The 20,403-nt window shown below is 48.9% G+C and overlaps 7 protein-coding genes across 7 annotated transcripts; 4 read left to right on the top strand and 3 right to left on the bottom strand.

Moving 5' to 3' along the window:
• Positions 1 to 520: 520 nt before the first annotated feature.
• N7487_000698 (fungal specific transcription factor domain-containing protein) lies at positions 521 to 2,461 on the bottom strand (the record flags this gene model as incomplete). The annotated part of the gene is made up of 1 exon (XM_056868446.1): positions 521 to 2,461. One exon carries the CDS (start codon positions 2,459 to 2,461, stop codon positions 521 to 523), a length of 1,941 nt encoding a protein of 646 aa, XP_056733230.1.
• Positions 2,462 to 3,139: 678 nt separating this feature from the next.
• Positions 3,140 to 5,474, bottom strand: akuA (uncharacterized protein; the record flags this gene model as incomplete). The annotated part of the gene is made up of 6 exons (XM_056868445.1): positions 3,140 to 3,354; positions 3,408 to 3,623; positions 3,687 to 3,790; positions 3,842 to 4,688; positions 4,736 to 5,356; positions 5,412 to 5,474. The coding sequence occupies 6 exons, from the start codon at positions 5,472 to 5,474 to the stop codon at positions 3,244 to 3,246; spliced, it is 1,962 nt and encodes a 653-aa protein (XP_056733229.1). The 3' UTR covers positions 3,140 to 3,243.
• A 320-nt stretch (positions 5,475 to 5,794) lies between these two features.
• Positions 5,795 to 7,192, top strand: N7487_000696 (ferrochelatase HEM15; the record flags this gene model as incomplete). Its single annotated transcript, XM_056868444.1, has 3 exons — positions 5,795 to 6,031; positions 6,095 to 6,677; positions 6,735 to 7,192. 3 exons carry the CDS (start codon positions 5,795 to 5,797, stop codon positions 7,190 to 7,192), a joined length of 1,278 nt encoding a protein of 425 aa, XP_056733228.1.
• A 399-nt stretch (positions 7,193 to 7,591) lies between these two features.
• Positions 7,592 to 9,409, top strand: N7487_000695 (putative tetracycline-efflux transporter; the record flags this gene model as incomplete). Its single annotated transcript, XM_056868443.1, has 3 exons — positions 7,592 to 7,765; positions 7,831 to 9,280; positions 9,333 to 9,409. The coding sequence occupies 3 exons, from the start codon at positions 7,592 to 7,594 to the stop codon at positions 9,407 to 9,409; spliced, it is 1,701 nt and encodes a 566-aa protein (XP_056733227.1).
• A 627-nt stretch (positions 9,410 to 10,036) lies between these two features.
• Positions 10,037 to 12,943, top strand: N7487_000694 (pentatricopeptide repeat protein; the record flags this gene model as incomplete). The annotated part of the gene is made up of 1 exon (XM_056868442.1): positions 10,037 to 12,943. The coding sequence occupies one exon, from the start codon at positions 10,037 to 10,039 to the stop codon at positions 12,941 to 12,943; it is 2,907 nt and encodes a 968-aa protein (XP_056733226.1).
• A 366-nt stretch (positions 12,944 to 13,309) lies between these two features.
• Positions 13,310 to 14,790, top strand: erg1 (squalene monooxygenase erg1; the record flags this gene model as incomplete). Its single annotated transcript, XM_056868441.1, has 2 exons — positions 13,310 to 14,468; positions 14,522 to 14,790. 2 exons carry the CDS (start codon positions 13,310 to 13,312, stop codon positions 14,788 to 14,790), a joined length of 1,428 nt encoding a protein of 475 aa, XP_056733225.1.
• Positions 14,791 to 16,574: 1,784 nt separating this feature from the next.
• N7487_000692 (uncharacterized protein) lies at positions 16,575 to 19,962 on the bottom strand (the record flags this gene model as incomplete). The annotated part of the gene is made up of 4 exons (XM_056868440.1): positions 16,575 to 17,792; positions 17,870 to 19,158; positions 19,212 to 19,283; positions 19,344 to 19,962. 4 exons carry the CDS (start codon positions 19,960 to 19,962, stop codon positions 16,575 to 16,577), a joined length of 3,198 nt encoding a protein of 1,065 aa, XP_056733224.1.
• Positions 19,963 to 20,403: the final 441 nt, after the last annotated feature.

The following is a 20,403-nucleotide window of genomic DNA, read 5'->3' as shown; positions in this document are numbered from 1 at the left end:
TACATCCCCCACGATTTGTGATGATTAGCAACAACTACGTTTATTATTATTGGCTCGAGATTAACAGACAGTTTCCAGTAATGTCTTGAGGATTCGCCTGCATGAGAAGGTGAGAGTTCAGATATATATATTAGATATATCTGCCATAAGAAAGAAAAAAGCCAACAACAAGGCGAATACCAAGATTAAATTAAACAAACTAGCAATTAATGTCCAAAGCTGAAATATACTGAATTCCGCTTAACTTTTACCCAGGTAGAGGTTATTATCACTCGTGAGGTATCAATCACCTGCCTCAAGTTTGTACAACATAGGTGAACAAGCGTCCCACATAGTGGAGCTTCACCCCGCAAGATGTTGAGGGGTGAGAGACGATCAGATGTGGGCATCAGTAGTCATTGCTATATAAGCATTTAGTAATTTGAAAGTCCCAAAATAGTTTGATTATATCGCGACTGATTGGTTGATAGTTCACCCTAGGCCTAGGAGTATACAATAGCAAGATAACAGAAACACCAATTTATCCATAAGCACCCTTACCTTCATCCAACACCGTAGAAAGCACATTGGCAAAAGCCTGTGAAATCCCCCAACGCCCACCCCGCTGTAGCAAGTCAATCATGCCATACAATTGATCCAAATCCGTACCCACAGAAAGCTCGCCACTCTGAACATTCCCAGGAAAGCATGCAACCTCCGCAGCCCCATCACCCAGCAACTTGAGTTCTGGGGACGTGAATGCCCCCACATTAACGAAATGTTTGGGCGCATACTGTGCAACACACAAGTATATTAATGCCGCCGAGAATAGGGCACGGGGTACATGTATTGCTGGCTCGGCGGATATGCTCATGCGCTCGAGATACCGAGCAATCAGCGATGCGTGCACGAGGCAGCGGCTTGCATTCAGAGAAGAGGCCCATTCGCGTGCTGGCGCTGATGCTTTCAGGGCTGGGGCTCGTCCATCGCGGCCGACTGCTTGTTCCAGGAGGTCCATGTCTGCGTACAGGGATATGAAAATAGAATGCCATAATACGGGTAGACAGAATGGATCTTGGTCCGTTGTATGGTATGTCTCCCACCACTGGATCAAGAGGTTTGAGGTATCTTGGCAGACTAGATGGTTGAATTCTAGAGATTGCTTTGCATCTATGAGGCGAGCGCTGATTCCTTCAAGGATTCCATATGCAGTGAACCTGGAATCGTAGTCTGTGACTGGGAATGGATCCTGAGACCGAGAAAGTTGAGCTTGGGGTCGATTTTCTCTCTGGGTTTGGGGAGATTGGCGGAGAAGTACGGCCCACTGAGACGATGTAGGTGCCGAAAACAACTCATCGGATGCTAGGCGGGGAAACTGACGGAATCGATGATTGCGAATTGGCTCGTGGTGATACAAAGCAGCAAGCTCGGCGTCGTGTATATTCAGTGCGGCTTGAACCCTAGCGCGTTGCTCACTATCAATCCATCGATGCCAGCTTCTTTCAATATCTCCGCTGCTCAGCGTATCTTGTGACTGGCTGCAAAGAGCACCTAATCGATTTGCTTCACGGGCCCATGAGGCAACTGTCCCGTGTAATACATCTGCCAGAACAAGGTATTTGGGCTTTCCAGCCAGAATAGCATAGGTTTGACCCAAGATAGCAGCTTGTACCATAGACAAGGCATCTGGTCGGCTTTCTGACAGGAAAGATTCCCATGATGCCAGAATGGCTTTGTTCAGTCGCTCAAATATGCGTGAGCCTTGAGCTACTGCGCGGGAAGACCCGACGAATAAGCTTCCAATGGAGCAAATCGACAGGAATAATAGAGAATTTTCCGCCGTTGGTCGAAAAGAAGGAGCATGTATGACCGGCAATAAAGGATGAAACCGGTGGAAGTATAATTTGGCAAAAAGGTTCAGTTGTTCCGAGGATGGTAATGCCTCATCTTCCATAGGTCGACGGAGCTTCTGAGATAGGCCAGCTCGGTATGATTCATTCGCATTCGTATGTCCTGACCAGTTTGTTCCCGTGGGGGCAAATTCTCGGTTGGGTCGGTTCTCGTCAGATGGTGACATATGGGTAAACCATTTTCGTTTGACTGTATCCCCAGCCATACTTGGAGCTTCAATATCTGGGATAGAGCTTTGAACGGGGGTAAAAACATCATGTTCTCCCGTAGACAGATTTGCAGCGGGAAACACATTTGGGATTTGCGCCCATTCGGATATTGTTGATGTTATTGAGAAGTCAAGAGCACCAACATCAAAATCATCTTCAAGGAACCATGCTCCAGGTCCTGAACTGGGAGCTGTTTCACCTATATCAATTTGTGTAGATCCAGTGGGTTGTCCAAAGTCGATAGTATTGGTATGAGGTACGCTTGGTATATCCACGTTTACAGACGCTTGTGGGGAAACATGAGTTACTGATCCCCCCGAGAAAGCCCTGAACGAATCAGCTGCGGATGGGGGTGTGAGCATCGTTGAACCGTCAGCGAATTCCTGTGGGGACACAGTGGTCAAGCTCTCAAGTTGAACACTATGGCTTCGCTCATGCCGACGCAAGACATCACTAACAACGTTAGTGCACAAACCAACTGTTCGGAATATCTCGTACCTCCGCGAATATAGTTTCCCACAGACAGGACATGCAAATGGCCTTTCTTTGGTGTGACCACGAATATGTCTAGTGAGATGCTCTTTTTTTGGAAAATGTCTTGTTGCATGTATGACATTTTCGATCATCTCGTGGCCGTCCCTTCTCCATATTCTCTGTAGTAAATGGTCTTGAAAGTTACCGGCGGGGTGATTTTGTCGCAACATAAGGACATGGATCAGAGGGGGAAAGACATTGACTCCTAGTGCAACGAAAACAAATACACCAAGAAAATATTTGCTTCCATATCAACTTTATTTGCCAGTGTTGTTTTCTCCCAGAGCAATCTGCGAGTCGTTGTCGAGGATCAAGTTTGGGGTTCCCCCACTTCCCCACATCCATTTTCGGCATCAAACGGCAGTTAGTCAGCTATTGGTGCAACCTTGGAAGGTTGTTTGGTAGAGGGTTATGCTTTTTTCTCTAGTTGAATGATTGCCAGAGGCATGTTGTACCGTCGTAGGTAAATAATATTGATTCATTCGAAATAACTATGGCCGTATGTAAAACAGGAAAGTAGGATACACTCGTAACTCATTAATCGGGGCCTCAATTTTCAGCAACACCGGATCCCACACCAAGATGATCCCAAGCAAAATTCAATCAGCGTTTAGAACTTTTTCTCAAAGTACTGCTCAACTCTGTCTACGAGATCTGCTTTCTTCCCTGCTGTAGCGCGGCCGTGTGAATGCAAGAATTCCTTCAACACGACCACCGTAAGCTAGACGCGAGTATTAGTTTGGTAAATTATCTGCCGAGAATTTGAATACCCACCTTGGAAACAGTGCCCTTCTCATAGCATTTCTTCACTTCGTCCTCCACTCCAGAGGCGCTGTCTTCAACCTTCACTCGCTTTGCTGGGTGCTCACTAGTAGGCTCGGTCTTGGCACCTCGCTTTACCAGCGTAGAGGTGGCTGCTGAACTGCCAAACATCTCGGAGGCTTGCAATTTCAGTTCCTCAGCCCATTTAAGAATGTAGTCGCCAGCGCGCTGTAGTTGAGAATCCATGTGGTTAGTAAATTCACGCAATTTCTAGGATCAGAAGTAGCTAACCTTGTGAATCTGTCGGTACTTAGGCACGGTCTTGTCATCTGGTAATTCTGGGAAATCTTCATCCAAAGCGATAGCTTGCAAGATACGGTAATGCCATTGAAGCGCTGCAAATTAATCAGTATCGTTTTCAACAAACCGTAGTGATAAAGGCTCACAAGGATTCGGGTATTTTGAAGGCTCATATACAGCCTTGGGAAGTTGCAGCTGGCGAACAACATCTCGCATGGCGTCATTCAGCGCGTCTCCTGCCCGGTTGACAGTGCTCTCTGGATTTTGGCGCACATCATCCGCGAAAGGGAGAGGGATAATCCACATCCCAGGTGGGGTTTTCTGCACACCATTCTCGTCGATCTTCTCAGCCCCGGCAATCATCGCAGCTAAAACTGGCGAGGCATTTTTGCGGGGTATGAACCAAACTAAAGCTAGTTTCTCGGAATCGAGGAGTTTCTGCTGCAATGCAGAAAAGACTCGTGTTGAGCCAATGTAATTCTCTTCAGAGGGATAGATAAAAGAGGGGTGTTTGACATTGGCCCAAATCGGGAGGGCTGACAGTGGCTTGAACCCAATGATGCGGATCACAGGGTCGCCGAAGCTCCTTAGCGCCTGTTGTTCTTCGATGGTAAATGAAACCTGCTCACCGCCAAATTTGTATGCCTTTCGGATGTCAGCCTTCTCAATCTCCTGTCCTGTATCATCGGACATTAGGGTTGTGACGCCTTCAGCAATCTGAGCAGTCTCGCCTCCTTGCCAGACGAAGCAACTCCTGGCAGGTTCTTGCTTTTTGAGGAGCAAGTATCCATTGACGGATATCTTGAAATCAGGTCCGATCTCAAGTGGCACATTTGAAAATAGTGACCGGCGAGGGACAGATCTCGAGTTGATACTAGACAGGAGAGAATTGAGCAATGAGAGTCCGTCGCCTTTAGCTGTCGATGTGTTGGTGTCCGGCTGTAGGTATGCCGGGGCATCTCCATCACTTGGTGATGTTTTGTAAATTATGTCCTGCTAGGTGTGAGTATACTCCCATACAACCAAGGCTAATAACCTACATCGTAGAATTTAGAGGTGTCAAATTCGTGATCTGGTTGAGAAATGGGAAATAACTCTATGTTGACACCAAGATCATACAAGTCCCTTGCACGAACTGTTGCGGCAGACCGCATTCCCTTATTGTCTGCATGGGGATTATCGTTGTCGGTCACGACAAACAGTCGTCGAGATGAAAAGTTTGGAGCCTTCGCGGTAAAGATTTGGTTTGCGCAGAACAGCATATTCGCCATAGAGACTGGTTCCTTGGATGGTTCCAAGACCCCCTGCACGTCGTCATCCGCTTCTGCTGGAGACGCGAGGGACCGCAGTTGCTTGACTTCCTGTGCTGATGGAACATCAAGATCAGTGTACAGATAACAGTGAGGATATGAAAGATCCCCTCGGTCATCCTCATTTTCATCATAGAATTTGGACGATTGCGTTCCATAAAGCAAAACACCAATCATGTCATGAGGGTTGGAGATGATGCGCTGTTGCATCAGATGGTATGCACACTTTAAAGCTGCCGACGCGGGTGATTCGTCGCTATGTTTCTTAGGATCAGGCGATGGACGAGGCGTGAGCATCGAACTGCTAATGTCTATGGCAAATAGCACCGCATCTTTGACTGATTTGAAACTCTATGTAGGCAACAGTCAACAATCGGTAACTATATCTTCGGCTTTTTATACTCACGGTCTCGTCAAGCTCTTCATCTTCGTAATTGTCCTCCTCGCGCGCGTAGCTATCTTCAGCCATTATTGTGAAATGGGGCACCTTGGAATATTGAAAATATTAAAAGGTGGTAAATTAATCAAGTCCAAAATATCATCGAGACGCGCCCTCTGACGCGGGCAACACGAAAGTCAGGTGACGCTGATGCCTGAAGCTGCTGACATCCTCCGATGGTGATTGGTTCACTTCCGGTGGGCGGCGGAAGCTACATGGGGCAACCAAAACCGGATTCAACAACTTCCGAGGTCCAAGTTGGACACAGGTTGGAATTGTCATTTTCTAATCAATACCTTGATATTATTTTGTTGGTCTGTTCCCACATATAATATATCCTCGACCCAACCATGGCATTCCGCAGCCCTTTCGCGATCCCCCGACAGTTATTGGTTGGGACCACATCTCTTGGAGGTCGGTCGGCAATTAGCAGTCAATTGAGATGCAATCAACGAGGCCTCGCGACGGTGGTACCGCCAGTCACGCAAGATGCGACAGGCTCTAAAGGCCCAACGGCTATGGTTTTTATGAACATGGGTGGACCTTCTACAACGAGCGAGGTGGAGGACTTTTTGAGCAGACTATTTGTACGTGTCATGAATTACCACAATGGTCACATTGAATTGATAGGCTAATGCGTTGGATTACAGGCCGACGGTGATTTGATTCCCCTAGGACGGCTCCAATCGTATATCGGCCCCCTCATCGCACGCCGCAGAACCTCGAAAATCCAAAAGCAGTACGCGGATATCGGCGGCGGATCGCCCATTCGGAAATGGTCCGAGTACCAGTGCGCAGAAATGTGCAAGCTGTTGGATAAGATCTCCCCGGAGACCGCGCCGCATAAACCTTACGTTGCCTTCCGCTACGCTGCCCCATTGACCGAGACCATGTATGAGCAGCTTTTCGCCGATGGATTTGGTAATGGCAAGGGAGGACGTGCTGTCGCATTTACACAATACCCCCAGTACTCCTGTTCAACGACCGGCAGTTCCCTTAACGAACTGTGGAAGTGGCGTAATCGTCTTGAGGGAAAGCGCGCAAATGGAGGATCTGAGCCAGCTGGCGCAATTCAGTGGAGTGTCATCGACCGCTGGCCCTCTCACCCTGGTCTTGTGGAGGCTTTCGCACAAAATATCGAGGCTCAACTTAAAACGTACCCAGAGGAGAAGCGAGACCAGGTCGTGTTGCTCTTTTCGGCCCACAGCTTGCCCATGAGCGTTGTTAACCGAGGTAGGCTGATGTCCCCTGGTCACTTACTAGAATTACACTAATTATCCTCTCACACAGGCGACCCCTACCCCGCCGAAGTTGCAGCGACAGTTCACGCCGTAATGCAACGACTCAAGTTCAAAAACCCCTACCGCCTGTGCTGGCAATCCCAGGTGGGACCTAGTGCATGGCTCGGGGCTCAGACCAGCGATACTGTTCAAGAATATGTGAAACGAGGACAGACAGACTTGATCCTGGTTCCCATTGCGTTTACAAGTGACCACATTGAGACACTCTACGAGCTGGATCAGGAAGTTATTCATGAAGCCAACAACCCGGGTGTCAAGCGCGCAGAGAGCTTGAACGGAAGCCCGGTCTTCATCCAGGCACTTGCCGATATTGCTCGCGACCACTTGCAAAAGGGAGAATTGTGCTCGCGCCAGATGACACTGCGTTGCCAGGGCTGCACTAGCGAGCGGTGCTTGGGCCAGAAGAAATTCTTTGCAGGCCAAGAACATGCGTCTATGGTAGTATAAGCTTGTTTTTCCTTTTTGGCTCGGAGTACGAGCTTTCGGCCTTGGATGTATGTGTATACGGCACCAGGGGGTGTTGGAGGCGTTGTAAAAGTATAAAATTCCGGGGTTAATGTACTATATAATATCTCTTCAATTGTATACAAGATGACAGGGCACGATATGTAGAGAAGGATAAACCGTCAGAATGACACCTTAATGTACCCAAGCACCTAAGAGCGGAGATTCCGGAGCTAACGACTGCCAATGATGAAATCCCGATAACGATTCAAGCAATCCTACCCGCTAACATTCCCCCCTCTTTCATATGAGAATGAAGTGTCGGTGCTTGGAATATTACAAATCAATTATGCAGTAATCTTGCAAAATCCTGGAAACACCCTCAATGTCACCAACTCCATCATGGAGAACGAAGAACTCTTTGCGGGGGAGCCCGATGTTGCTCCGATGAGCGCCCGGGAGACTCGACCTGAAGATGTGAATGAAAACACGCCTCTAATCGATGAAGCCGATGGGCTATTGTACCGACAACATCCCCACGTTACAGATAATCGGCCGAAATGGAGGAGAGCGAGCGTGAGTGACTATGGGGGTTGCAGCAAATGCTCCAGGAACAACTGTCTAACGTACAAACATGACAGATTTGGTGGCTGCTCCCATTTGGGCTCCTTTTTACCCTGGGCTTTGGTGGGATGGCTGTGCCCAAGATCAATTTGATCATGTCGCTGATCTGTCGAGATTATCTCGCCGAGAAGACCACCCAAGACCCCGGGTTCACCTATCTGCCTGTCATATTTGGAGAGAACAACCCCCAGTGCCAGATCCCACAAATTCAGTCGCTGGTTGCCCAGTTCCAGCTCTATCTCAATCTTATTGCCGGTATCCTATCAGCATTAGTGAGTCCCCGGTTCGGACACTTATCTGATCGTCACGGGAGAACCAAGATGATCGCGCTGGGCGCGATGGGCGCGGTACTCAATGAGATTATCACTGTCATTGTGGCTAAATGGCCAGATCGGGTCTCAGTCAATATGCTTCTGCTTGGAGCAGTCATGGATGGACTGGGTGGATCATTTACAACCGCACAGGCGTTAATCCATTCGTATGCTTCTGATTGCACGCCACCCGAAAAGCGAAGCGTGGCATTTGGTTTGTTCCACGGTGCTCTGTTTTTCGGGATTGCAGCTGGACCTGGCGGCGCGGCATTTTTGATCAAGCATGGAGGCACGTTAATTGTCTTCTACATTGCGCTTGCATTCCATGCAACTTTCTGTCTATCGATTTTCTTCATCGTGCCTGAATCTTTGTCCAAGGACCGGCAGCTCGCGGCCCGCGAGAAGCATCGCATCAAAAGTGTGGATGCTGACTCTCCTAAATGGTACTCTTGGCGTGTCTGGAACCCAATGAACCTGATCACTCCGCTTGCAATTCTGATGCCCGCCGTTGGAAAACCAAGCGTCTTGTTCCCTAACCGACATGGTGCCAGTCCGGCTCTACGCCGGAACATCATGCTGTTGGCTGCTATCGATACCGCTGTCTTTGGAGTTGCCATGGGAACAGTGCAGGTCATCATCATCTATGCCGGGTACATGTTCAACTGGGGAAGCGTGGAGTCCAGTCTGTTTGTAGCGATCATCAATGTGGTGCGAGTGGTCAATCTTTTCCTGGTGCTTCCGCTTATCTCCATGTTCTTCCGAACTCCGTGCGTGGAGGATGGAACCATTCGCGGCTCGGACATGCTGGACATTGTTCTAATCCGCACATCTATAATATTCGATATACTAGGCTACGTTGGCTATGCTCTGTCCAAAACGCCATCGGTCATGATAATGTCTGGTGTCGTCGCCTCGCTAGGTGGCATGGGATCTGCAATCCTGCAGTCATCCCTGACCAAACATGTGCCTCATGAACGCATTGGACAGATGCTCGGTGCCACTGGTCTTTTACATGCTCTTGCTCGAGTTGTTGCACCTACCGTCTTTAATTTAATCTACAGTCTGACTGTTGCAACACTACCTCAGACAGTGTTTGTGGCACTTGCAGCTGTTTTTGGTGTGGCATTCCTCATGAGTCTGCTAATCAGGTCGCATGGTATGTTTATTTTGCTCAGCTCCTACAAGAAGTATACTAATTGCTATGCTAGTTACTCTAGAGAGTGGACCTCCTGTCGATATAGGAGCGGAAGAAGATGCAGATGAGCATGACCAGCTTTTGCTATGATGGAGCCACGGGCGGTTCTTTGGAATAATATGCTGCACTTACTTCCATATATTATATGTCAGCTTCTCTATCGTCGTTTTTGCTTTTGTTTTTACCTCCTACTTTGGAGAACCCACTATTGATACCTATGTAGCTGTTGGATATTTAGTTATGAAGATGCTTGATGCATGCTAGAAACAGAAGACTATAGAGCTATTGGAGAGATACATGAATCATCTTGATAGTTCTGGGGTAGCCGTAGAATATTTTATGGACAGCTCGAGTTCCTTTGAAATGTAGCTTGGGTTTTATTTTCAGGCCTATTTTCCGAGATTCCGATGTTTTGTAAAATGACAAAAGGAAGATGTATCCGGTTAGATCCATGAGTCGTATGACCGGGTCAGGCTCCGGCGGGCGGCACAGGCCTAACGCGCAAGTTGATTTGCATCGGGAAAAAAGAAGTTGCTCCGAACTTACCCTACGCCCTCAGCTTCAATTGTCTGTACACCTAACCTTGGATCATAGCTGGTGGTTGGAGCTATTTACGTTTCATTTGAGTCAATTGTCTCCTCATTTCGGAACATCGGTGTGAAGCTGCTCATGCACGACTGGTGAACTCGCGCGTAACCCGCGCTCAGCATCTGCAACATGCTCGCCCGCGCCGCAAAATCCGGCTCACTAATACCCTCTCCAAATGCCCTCCGAGTGCTCCGCCAATTGGCTCTGGCCGGCTCAACAGTTGGCGGATTCTGCACTGTCGCAGCCCTCACGTACGAAGCTCATCGCCGGGTCCGCATCGCCGAGAAAATCATCGAGAACAAACGAACATTACACAGTACCGCCCCAAATTATGATGCAACATCTGCTGCCAAACGACTCAAGGTGATGGTTGAGGCGGCGGAGGCGGGCGATTTTATGGGCATTGAATCCCTCAAGGCGAGGAATCGGAACCTACCTGACGGGCCAGATGAGCCAGGGCTCGAGACAGAAAAGGATGGTCTAAAGGCGAAACCCAAACCCCTAGTCAGCTTGGAAAAACATCATGCTCGCTCAAAGCGTTCGCTCTTTGAAAGCCATCCAATTACACAATCCAAATACACGGGAAACATCGATTCTCCAAGCTTGGCCCAAAATGCTGAAATTCTGGCTCGTGAGAAACATCAGGGCGAACTCGCACGAGAATCCGGCAAGCTGCCCTTCGATGCCGAAATCCGCAGGTTGTTGAGTCAAGAGCGGGAAATCACAGCTGCGAATTTGTTCTTAGCCCACACTCGGCAGACACCTAGCATTTCTTGGGAACGCAGAGAGCTTGCATGTATTATATTCACTGCCAACTGCATCAAAGGAAACTTGTTCGTTGCTCGGACTTTGTTCAATCGCCTGGACAAAGTCAGTGTCGTGTCAGGGGAGATGTGGGCTACACTGATGCATCTCCTTGCGAAAGAGGGCCACATTGACTCTGTCGGCGTTATATATGATAGATTCAGCACGAGTTTTGCTGTTCCAAAGCATCTGTTGGAGGTCGTCCTCCGATGTCTGATCGAGTCCAAACGGTTGGACTCCGCCAAGTTCCTATTCTTCCAGCGCTTCGAGGATGACCGTGACTGTGGTCTGTGTGGTGCTTATCTTGATGGATTATGGAGGAAGACCAGGAGCATGGAATTGCTGTCTTCCCAACTCGGCTTCATCCTCAAACGTCTGGAATCACTCGATCGGAAACCAACTGAGAAACTCTTTAACCCCATGGTCAAGGCCATGGTTGAAACTGGCCGAGCTGAAGAAGCTGAAGCTATGGTCAAGGCGATGTCAACACGTTATGGGACCGAGCCTGGATGCCGGACCATTGGCTTGATTATCTACAACAGAGCACTTACCTGTGAGTGGGACAGGGTCATGGATGGCATGCATGCTATGCACGAACACGGATACACCCAGTCAAAGAAGGATTTCACTATGATTTTCGACCGTGTCTTCTTGGAATACTATCCCACCCACACTGGCCAGGAAATTCTCGACTTCCTCATCTCTTGTATCAATGATTTTGACATACAACCCGACAAAGTACTCCACCGACACATCCTCGAAGCGATCATTGAAAAGGGCAACGAAGATATGATTACAACCATTATGGATATGGCCCACGATCAGAATTGGAATACTGGTATTGACGGTCGGTTTATCAACTCGCTCTTGAAGAGCCGGAAACTCGCAATGACCGACAACCCTGTGGGAATCTGGCGGTTGAAGCAAGCCGCGAAGAATCGACAAGATCATTTAACTTCTTCCAGGCGCATTCTTGGGTCTAGTTCTGATACTTGGGCAGTACGAGGTGAAAAGATTGCCCCGATCCACATTCCTGCCGAGGAATCTTTCTCTCAAACAGTGAGCGAGATGGTGGCCGCCAAAACTACCAGTTTGTACGTTCCGCTCCACAAGCGGATGGAGCACTTTATTAATATGGGCAAGCACACTGATGCTCTGGCAATTTACCATCACGCAACCACGGGCGGTTACATTGTCAGACCACTTCATCTGAAGCTGGCTGTAATCGCCGCAATTCTCAGTTGCAAAAAGACAGGCTTGGCGAACGCGCGACGTCTGATTACATCCGAATGGGATTACTGGAAGAATGCTCCTGCTCTCCGCTATAGCAAGCGTTTCACTTCGTGGATTCCCATCTTCTTCCAACGGGTCATGGAGGTGGACCCAGAAGCCATTGGGTATGGAGGCTTGATCAAGATGGCCGTTTTTGAATATTATGATGTTTGTGCCAACACCAATGGCCTTTTGGTGAAGCATTTCTGTGCAACTTCTTCTAGCCGTTACCTTATTGGCGGTGGAACGCCAGAAATTGCCATCGATCTCCTCACAACAATCTACCAATCTCGATGGCGGCTCTCTCATGGCTTCGACCAGGTACTATTGAAGATGCTGTTACGTGGATTTGCCAAGGTCCATAACTTCAAGGGGGTCTGGTGGTGCATCATGACAGTCCTCTCGCGGAATGAGCCTATCAATCAAGACTTTGTGGTGGAAGCCACCTCTCAGCTGGGCTCGTTAGAAAATGCGATCAAATCCTCTGGCTCCTACGATGCCGCGGGGCAAGTGTTGGTACTACGGCAAATCGTGGGGGCACTGGAGGCCAAATTTGAAGGTGATTCGCATTGGTCAGCCATCCATGGTCACCCTGAGTTAAAACGGTTGAACCGTTCCAAGGCATTCAAACCTACCGAGCAACAGCATCTACTGCCCACCACAGACCTAGGGGAACTCATCATGAACTTTGATGAAGAGCGGGAGCTGGATATGTTGCTCAGGCGCAAGCAGTTCGACGCCCCTGATCATGCAAAGTGGTGGGCTGAGGCCAATGTTTCAAAATCACACACCGTTCCTTCGGAAGATCCCGAATATCCGTGGAACAACCCAGCGAATTGGGGTCGACCTTATGTCCCTGAGAAGTACTCGTCCGACTATCACCTCGAGTTTTCACCTGGAGGGGAATACGAGGAGTATATGGAGTATGAGGATTATCAGGGGCACCGGGCGTCTCAGTGAATATGTATAATAATGTAAATAGGACCATGTACAATAACCATGTTCAGTAGATTCATCAATAAATTCATCAATATCTATAAATATCCGTAAGTATCCATATACCCCTGTACATTCCACGGTTGTTGTATATCCATATCAGTCCACTGGGAGATAACAGCGTGATGTCCCCTTCTGCGTAGAATTGGGAAGGCGGAGAGAGGTGGTCCTTTCACATGTCACGCCACCCCTTTCTATCCAAGGCCCAAAAAAAACATCAGCCCATAAACACAAGCCAATCGACTTTCATTTAAATCAATTGCTCAGGCCGATAATGGTCCTGCCTCAGTCGTCCCCGTTCTGACAATATCTACTCTATTATAACCAAAAATGGCCTCCGTTCTGAATGGCGACGCCGCCCTCTCCGTGGCCGCTCAACGCCGCATCGACCACCACGAAGCTGATGTTGTAATCGTGGGTGCCGGAGTCCTAGGCTGTGCGCTTGCAGTTGCACTGGGAAAGCAAGGACGCAGTGTGATTCTGCTGGAAAAATCGTTGGAGGAGCCCAACCGCATTGTTGGTGAACTACTCCAACCGGGAGGTGTTCAGGCGCTCGAGCAACTAGGGCTACGGGACTGTCTGGAAGATATTGATGGCATCGATGTGAAGGGATACTGGGTTTCTTACTTTGGCGAGCCGGTTCTCCTCGAATACCCCAAGTCCAGCCCAACCGCACCTACACCGTTGGGACGAGCCTTCCACCATGGTCGATTCGTGATGAAACTACGAGCAGCCGCTCTGTCTTGTCCCAATGTCACAGTGGTTGAAACCAAGGTGACTGGCCTTGTCATATCGTCATATACCCAAGAAGTCCTTGGAGTCGAGTGTATCACCAAGGATGTCAAGGATTGCTACTTCGGCCAGCTCACCGTAGCCGCCGACGGCTACAACTCGGAATTCCGCAAGCAACACCACCAGTACACACCCAAGCGGAAATCAAAGTTCTATGGCTTGGAACTCATCGACGCTAAACTCCCCGCGCCCAACACTGGTCATGTCCTCCTCAGCGATAACCCACCCGTGCTCATGTACCAGATCGGCACCCACGAGACCCGAATCCTTATCGATATCCCCGATAACCTACCTCAAGCCTCGGTGAAGAATGGCGGTGTCAAGGGCTATATGCGAAACAGCATCCTGCCCCAGCTCCCAGAGGGTGCCCAGAAGTCGTTTTCCGATGCGCTGGAGCAGGGCCAGCTACGATCAATGCCAAACTCGTTCCTGCCTGCCTCGGCCAACACGACACCCGGCCTGATGATTCTGGGCGATGCGCTCAATATGCGACACCCTCTCACAGGTGGAGGCATGACGGTGGCGCTCAACGATGTCTGTGTCATCCGCGAATTGCTTAGCCCGGAGCGTGTTCCCAGCCTCTCCAACACCGGCCTTGTTCTCGAACAACTTGCGGAATTCCACTGGAGGCGAAAGAGTTCGTCCTCGGTCATCAATATTCTTGCACAGGCTCTCTATGCGATCTTCGCTGCAGACAGTATGTACACTCACTCTTTGGTTGATTCCCAGTAACTAACTGTTTATCTATAGACCAATACCTCAAAGCTCTTCAGCGTGGCTGTTTCCGCTACTTCCAGATTGGACCAGTTGGCGGCCCCGTTGGGCTGTTGGCCGGTCTGATCAAGAAACCCCTCGTCCTCGTCAGCCACTTCTTCTCCGTCGCCTTCCTCTCCATCTGGGTTCTTATCTGTGATACCCCTCTGATCAAGCTGATCCTAGCCCCATACTACGCCTTCATGATATTGTACACGGCCTCTATCGTGATTCTGCCATACATCTGGACCGAGATCTGGTACTGATTTGGCTTGAGATCATTAATTGGTGCTCTAATTTCTCTCCCAAAAAACGGTAATGGAGAATCCCAGCATATCATTTTCCATTCTCTCCCTGCTGGACATATTTGCCGATTCTACCCAAATCTTTCTGTTTTAATATCCCATCTTTGACCTGTTTTTGTCTTCCCTACGCCATTATGTGATTTAATCTTGTCCAGCATTCTCCCACTGCATCTGATACACTGCAAGATCTGTGTTATAGATGCAATGTACTATATATACTCTGCTATATGCCATACTATTATCTCAATGATAAATGATGCAATGTCAATATATTTCGAACAAGAATAATCGGCCACTTATGCGGCCTTGTCATGTCTTTTACATGTTCTTTTTAGATGTATATGAAGAGGACTTTTCTATATGTAACCTCTTGACATTCCCAGAATCAACGCTTTCCCTCCGCCAATGCTACATAAACAGAAACCAAAATAAAGGCAATCAACTCCCATCAACTCCCATCACATCTGATTTGACATCCTCCGTAGCTCAAAACGTACCCCCCCTTCTTACTTCCAATACACATGCACCATAGAGACAAAGAACCAAAAAAGCAAAACCCTCAAGATAAATCAACACAAAGCTGATAAGCCAACACCCCAAGAACAAAAGTAAAGGAAAACGCAAAGAAATTAGGCGCAATGGGCATTGGGGCAGTCACACGAGCTAGCCAAGGCAAGCCACCAAACGCGGAAAAGTGGAAATTCGAGCTCGACCAATTCCAATTCAGAGAAAAAAGAGACATGACGGCACCGAGTGATCGAATGGCGTAATTATGCACGAAAGAGATGCTAGACCAGGTCTCGCTGATTACACCGTAGGCGAAGAAAAAGCAATAATACAAATACATCATGAATGGAAGGATTATCATCCACATCTTTCCTTCTTCCTCTTCGTTTCCCATTTTTAGGGAGATTGGGAGATTTGGGATTCAATGTTGGGATACACCCTTTTTTGGTATGTATGTGTATTCTGTCCAGATGGTTGTATGTATGTTGGATTCTTTGCGGGAACTTGTGGGTTTGTGGTTTCTTGTGGACTGATAACGTCGGGTTGCTTTGGACGGGGAGTTCTTGGTGGGTTTAGGCAGATGGGAGAGGATAAGGATGATGACGATGAAAAGAGAGAGGGAGAGAAGACGGATTTGAGAACTTGGACGGTTTCGTTCCCTTTGTTCTCTGTCTTTGTTATTTGAAGTCTGGTCTCGCATTTAGTATAGACACTCTCTGTTAACTGACAGCTAAGAAAGACAACGCAATCCAGGAAGTATCAGAGGAGGAAAAGGAACACTTTTTCGAAAATTTTGGTTTGTTTCTCATTTGGCAACAAGTTAATATCTTTTCTCTTTTGTACAGAACCAGGACCGAAAAAAAAAGAGAAAAAAAAAATTGGGCATAAGAAAGATGAGAAGCATCAGACACAAAACCGGCTCTAACCATTTGAAACAAAGAACTCCAAACAACTGGAAAGAAATCGTCTCAATGCATGGGAGGCGTTTCCTGGAAAATGAACCGGCCAACTTTCCTGATGGCAACGAATGCATGCATATATGGACCCAAATCCCCCACTAGGGAAAAGGGGAAATAAAAAGAAAAAAACAAAGAGCAAAACAATGTATTTCGGGGGAACGTGAGTTCGTTTGGGGTTACCGCGTGGGCGGGATTTTCAAGGCAATGAAATCAGGTTGGAGACGTGAGTATTCCTCGTATGTTGTAGATGGGTTGAAAGCGAAACCATATCACACTGGGTCACCCGCCTTTTCGCAAAGAATCATCCGCTGGAACGAGCTCATGACCGCCGTTAATGCCATTTCGAGACTCCATTGACGACTTGGTGTTCTTGCGGTTTTTCTTTTTGGTCGTCTGCCATCCATGGTTGCTGTCGTTCGTGCCGTTAGACTGTCCGCCTGATCTTCGGGACGGGTCTGAGTGTCGATCCTTGGTGCCCGAGGCGGCGTTGTGAGAGCTGTCGTGTCGGCCTTGGCCTTTGGGCTTGCTCTTGCCATTGACACCGTTCGTCTTGTCGGAATGGTCTCCGTTAGTCCGGCGCTTCGAGTTCATCGACTGATGCCGATTCTCATTCGGTCCAGATGCAGCAGGTTTCTCACTCAACTGTCCTGAATTCTTGGACTGGCCGACTTCCTTTCCTGGTCCTTGTGCTATGCCATTTCTTGGTCGATCCGGACTTGTCTTCGCGGGTTGCTGTACCAGCTTCTCGGAATTCGATAGGTGGTAGTTCTGCAGCCGACTGGCGAGAAGCTCAGTTTGGCCATTCGTGTCTGGCTGCTTTTCCCCGCTTACACCATTGACCTTTTGTGTTTCCGTAGAGGGCCGAGTGAAGACGGCCGAGTGCTCAAGGTCAAAGGACCCGGAATCCTGGTAATCTTGAGACAAGGAATCGGAGAAACTCGCAGGTGTGTTCATGTTGTGATCATCCGACGACGTATAGTGGCTTATCGCAGAGTAGGGGTCGATCAACTCAGGCGCATATGCCGAGCGGTTCTCGCTCGGACGCACCGATCCATCAACGATCAACGGACCGGGTGCAACTGGGCGTGGAGCGGATTGGGCTGGTTGCGACGGGGGCTTGGAAGTTGGAGTGTGCTCCGAGCGAGCCGTTTCTGATGAGAATGATCCCGGTCGATAATCTGGCTGAAGGGGAATAAACGAATATCCATTCGAGACTAGGCCCATCTGTGCGGACAATGGCGGCAGCATAGAACCTTGCTGGAAGGCTTGAAGTTGTTGGGGAGTTATATAATAACCTAACACATCTTGCTGTCGGTTGTCGTCCACAGAGTTTGAGCGGGATCCATTGCTGGCCAAACTGTTCGAGCGCATTACATTCTCGTCACCACTGCCTTCTCCGCCTTCCGACGACTCGGTAGCCAGCCTTTGTTTTGGCCAGTTCTCCGTAGGTGGCGGTATGGTATAAAGGGGAATATAGCTGGGAAGAGAGGGCGAGCCCTGAGGTCGTGCAGGTTGTGAGTGCGCACGAAGAGACTTCGGGGATCCGTTGGCAGCCGACAATCGCCGAGAGTTACGACGAGTATCAGGCATAACGCTAACAGCAGACGGCGAGGGGGGTTGGTGATGGTCGCTTGCGAGCCAGATGCACCAACTGAAGCATAAGTTGGGTTATAAATGGTTTGCTGTCGTTGAGTTGGGCTGAGAGTAGCATGGGTTGCTGTTCCTGTTCCTGATCTCGGTTGTGAGGTTTCCTCTGGAAACTCTTGCTGTTGAGGAACCGGGAATTGGATAAATGGCTGACGGATAAATACCGGCGGTGGTCTTCCAGTGATCAATGCCTGGTTATGCAATTGCATCCGCAATTCCTGCTCCTGCGCCTGCAAAAGCTGGATTTGTTGGTATAACTGGTCATGCAGAAGATACTGGGCTTGCTGTTGTGCCTGCAGGGAGATATCTGATGTATTGCCAGTATTCGACTGCCGGAAGTTCGACTTGTTTCCAGTGTTTGATTGTCGTCGCCCGCCACCGAGCCCACCTCGCGAGAACTGATTATTATATCTGCCGCCGCGGTTTCCTCCCCGTCCACCCCGTGATGGGAGGGAAGGTGTGAGAGTTGGCCGCGGTTGAGGTGGTGGTCGTTCCCAGGTCCGTTCCTCTTCTGCCGGGAATTCAAACTGCTCACAGCATCCTTCTAGATCACCGTTTGCAATATACTTGAAAGCCCTTCGCAATTCCAGATGTAATCCCCGGAATGAAGTGTCATCGGCGGTGTTGCCTAGGTTTCTTGACGTGTTGAATGGCTCCTCCACGCACAGTCGGTTATTCAACATCAGGTGCCAGCCCTTGGCCTCTTTGTTGATCAGGGTGCCGTCCCGTACTGAGATGACGTTCTTCTCATAGTCAAATTCGTAGCCATAATACCGGAAAAATTGAAATAGCAACTCGCCAACTGATTGCTTGTTCTTGCGGCCAAATTGAGACAAGGTCTTGAGGTCGTCATCAAACGAGCAGACCAATCCATCATGGGTCATCCTTTTCTTGTGTGGACGTGCTTGCAGACTTGGGAGAATTGGAGGGTTTCTTGTCTGCAGGAAATTAATGATCAAACAGATCCAGGTATAAGAACTAAGGGTTCCTCCAAGCGCGGCATCGTTGAGAATCCTTTGCTTCGTCCAGTGCTTGATAGCCATTGCCAAAGGCCGCACTCTTTCATCCACCTCGACGTAGGTCCGAATCATTCGAGTGTTTTCTAGCGCCAAGGTGTTATTGACATTCATGTCACAAGCTAACCGGAGTTCCGGGTCCCAAATCTTCACGATGGGGACCTTTGCGTGCGACACACACACCACCCGTTGCATCCCGTCTGTTCAGGTCAGTCTATCATCCGATCAAGTTATACCAACGGTCATTTCTTACGTTTAGCTAACACCTCAGCCAACAGACACACATGCTCCAATTCCTTGTAGTTGGTCGTGATGCAAATGTCCACTGCTCAAGTTAGCACTTGCTTTGCCTTTTCATCCCTCTGGTCCAAAGAGAAAAACCTACCATCTGAGTCACTGGAACAGAGCTTATTCCCTGATGAGCCAAAAATGTTCGCCTTGATATTATGACCCGGCCATTGGTCATTAAAGAGCTTCTCCAATTTCCGAACAAGTTGTCGGCGTCGATCATCACTCTCGGCAGATGGTAATAATCGATCATACAGATCCATGATCTCGGTCGACAATTTTTTCTCCTCGTCCGGGCTGAGCTGCTCCTTCAATGCCCCTTTCTCCTCTGGTAGTATATCTGCTCCTAGACTATACGGTATCCGTCGTCGAAAATATGCCATCGCGGTCTCATATTTACATCCTCCGAGCGGTTTCCGGGAGAAGGGAGGTAGATGTGTGGCCTCGGAGTGGGTGGATCGAGGGGAGGTGCTTCCGCGGGCGGGGGACGGTGACCGGGAGTGGAACGATAGGTTGCGCGCATGTTGGTAGGGGGTGGAGGGAAGGGAATTGGACTGGTGCGAAGTCAACGGAGGCCGAGCGGCGGTCTCGGGCACATCGGATTGTGGCACATCGGATTGAGGCCTCCATGCCATCGTGGAGGACTGCGCCGACGCTAGCGAGGCGACGTCACGGTGGAGGGAACACTTCGCATTCCCATCGATTTTTGCGACCATATAGCAATTCGCAACTCCCACACCGTTGTGGTCCTTCTGTATGGGGGGAGGCTCGGCAAAAGAGATAAGAGTCCACTCCCACACACCACACAATATAATCCCCTCAGTTTCCTCTCCGTTGGAAATCACCGGAGAATTTTTGTACTCGATAAATCGGAGCGAGGGAGGTAATGGCACGTGTGTAACACGTCAAGGGTTCGTTGATATGTGTGAGACCACCGGGAAGCAGATCGTTTGTGGTGGGAGACTTTGCAATCGCCCTCGACCAAAGTCGCGAAAAGCCCGTTTTTTTTTCTTTCACTCGGGACCGATAAGAATTGAAGGGATGTAAAAAGACAATGCCTCAACCAGGAGATGAAAATAAAACACGAAAAGAAAATAGTAAAAAAAAAAAAAAAAAACGGTCTTCGTGAGGGAGAAGAGAGCGAACGGTTCGAGGAT

This window comes from Penicillium crustosum (assembly GCF_028827405.1).
Source record: "Penicillium crustosum strain IBT 35664 chromosome Unknown utg000001l_segment0_segment0, whole genome shotgun sequence".
In the NCBI taxonomy this organism is placed as follows: Eukaryota; Fungi; Ascomycota; class Eurotiomycetes; order Eurotiales; family Aspergillaceae; genus Penicillium; species Penicillium crustosum.
The sequence above is the reverse complement of the archived record's forward strand: the minus strand, read 5'-3'. Positions and strand labels throughout refer to the sequence as shown.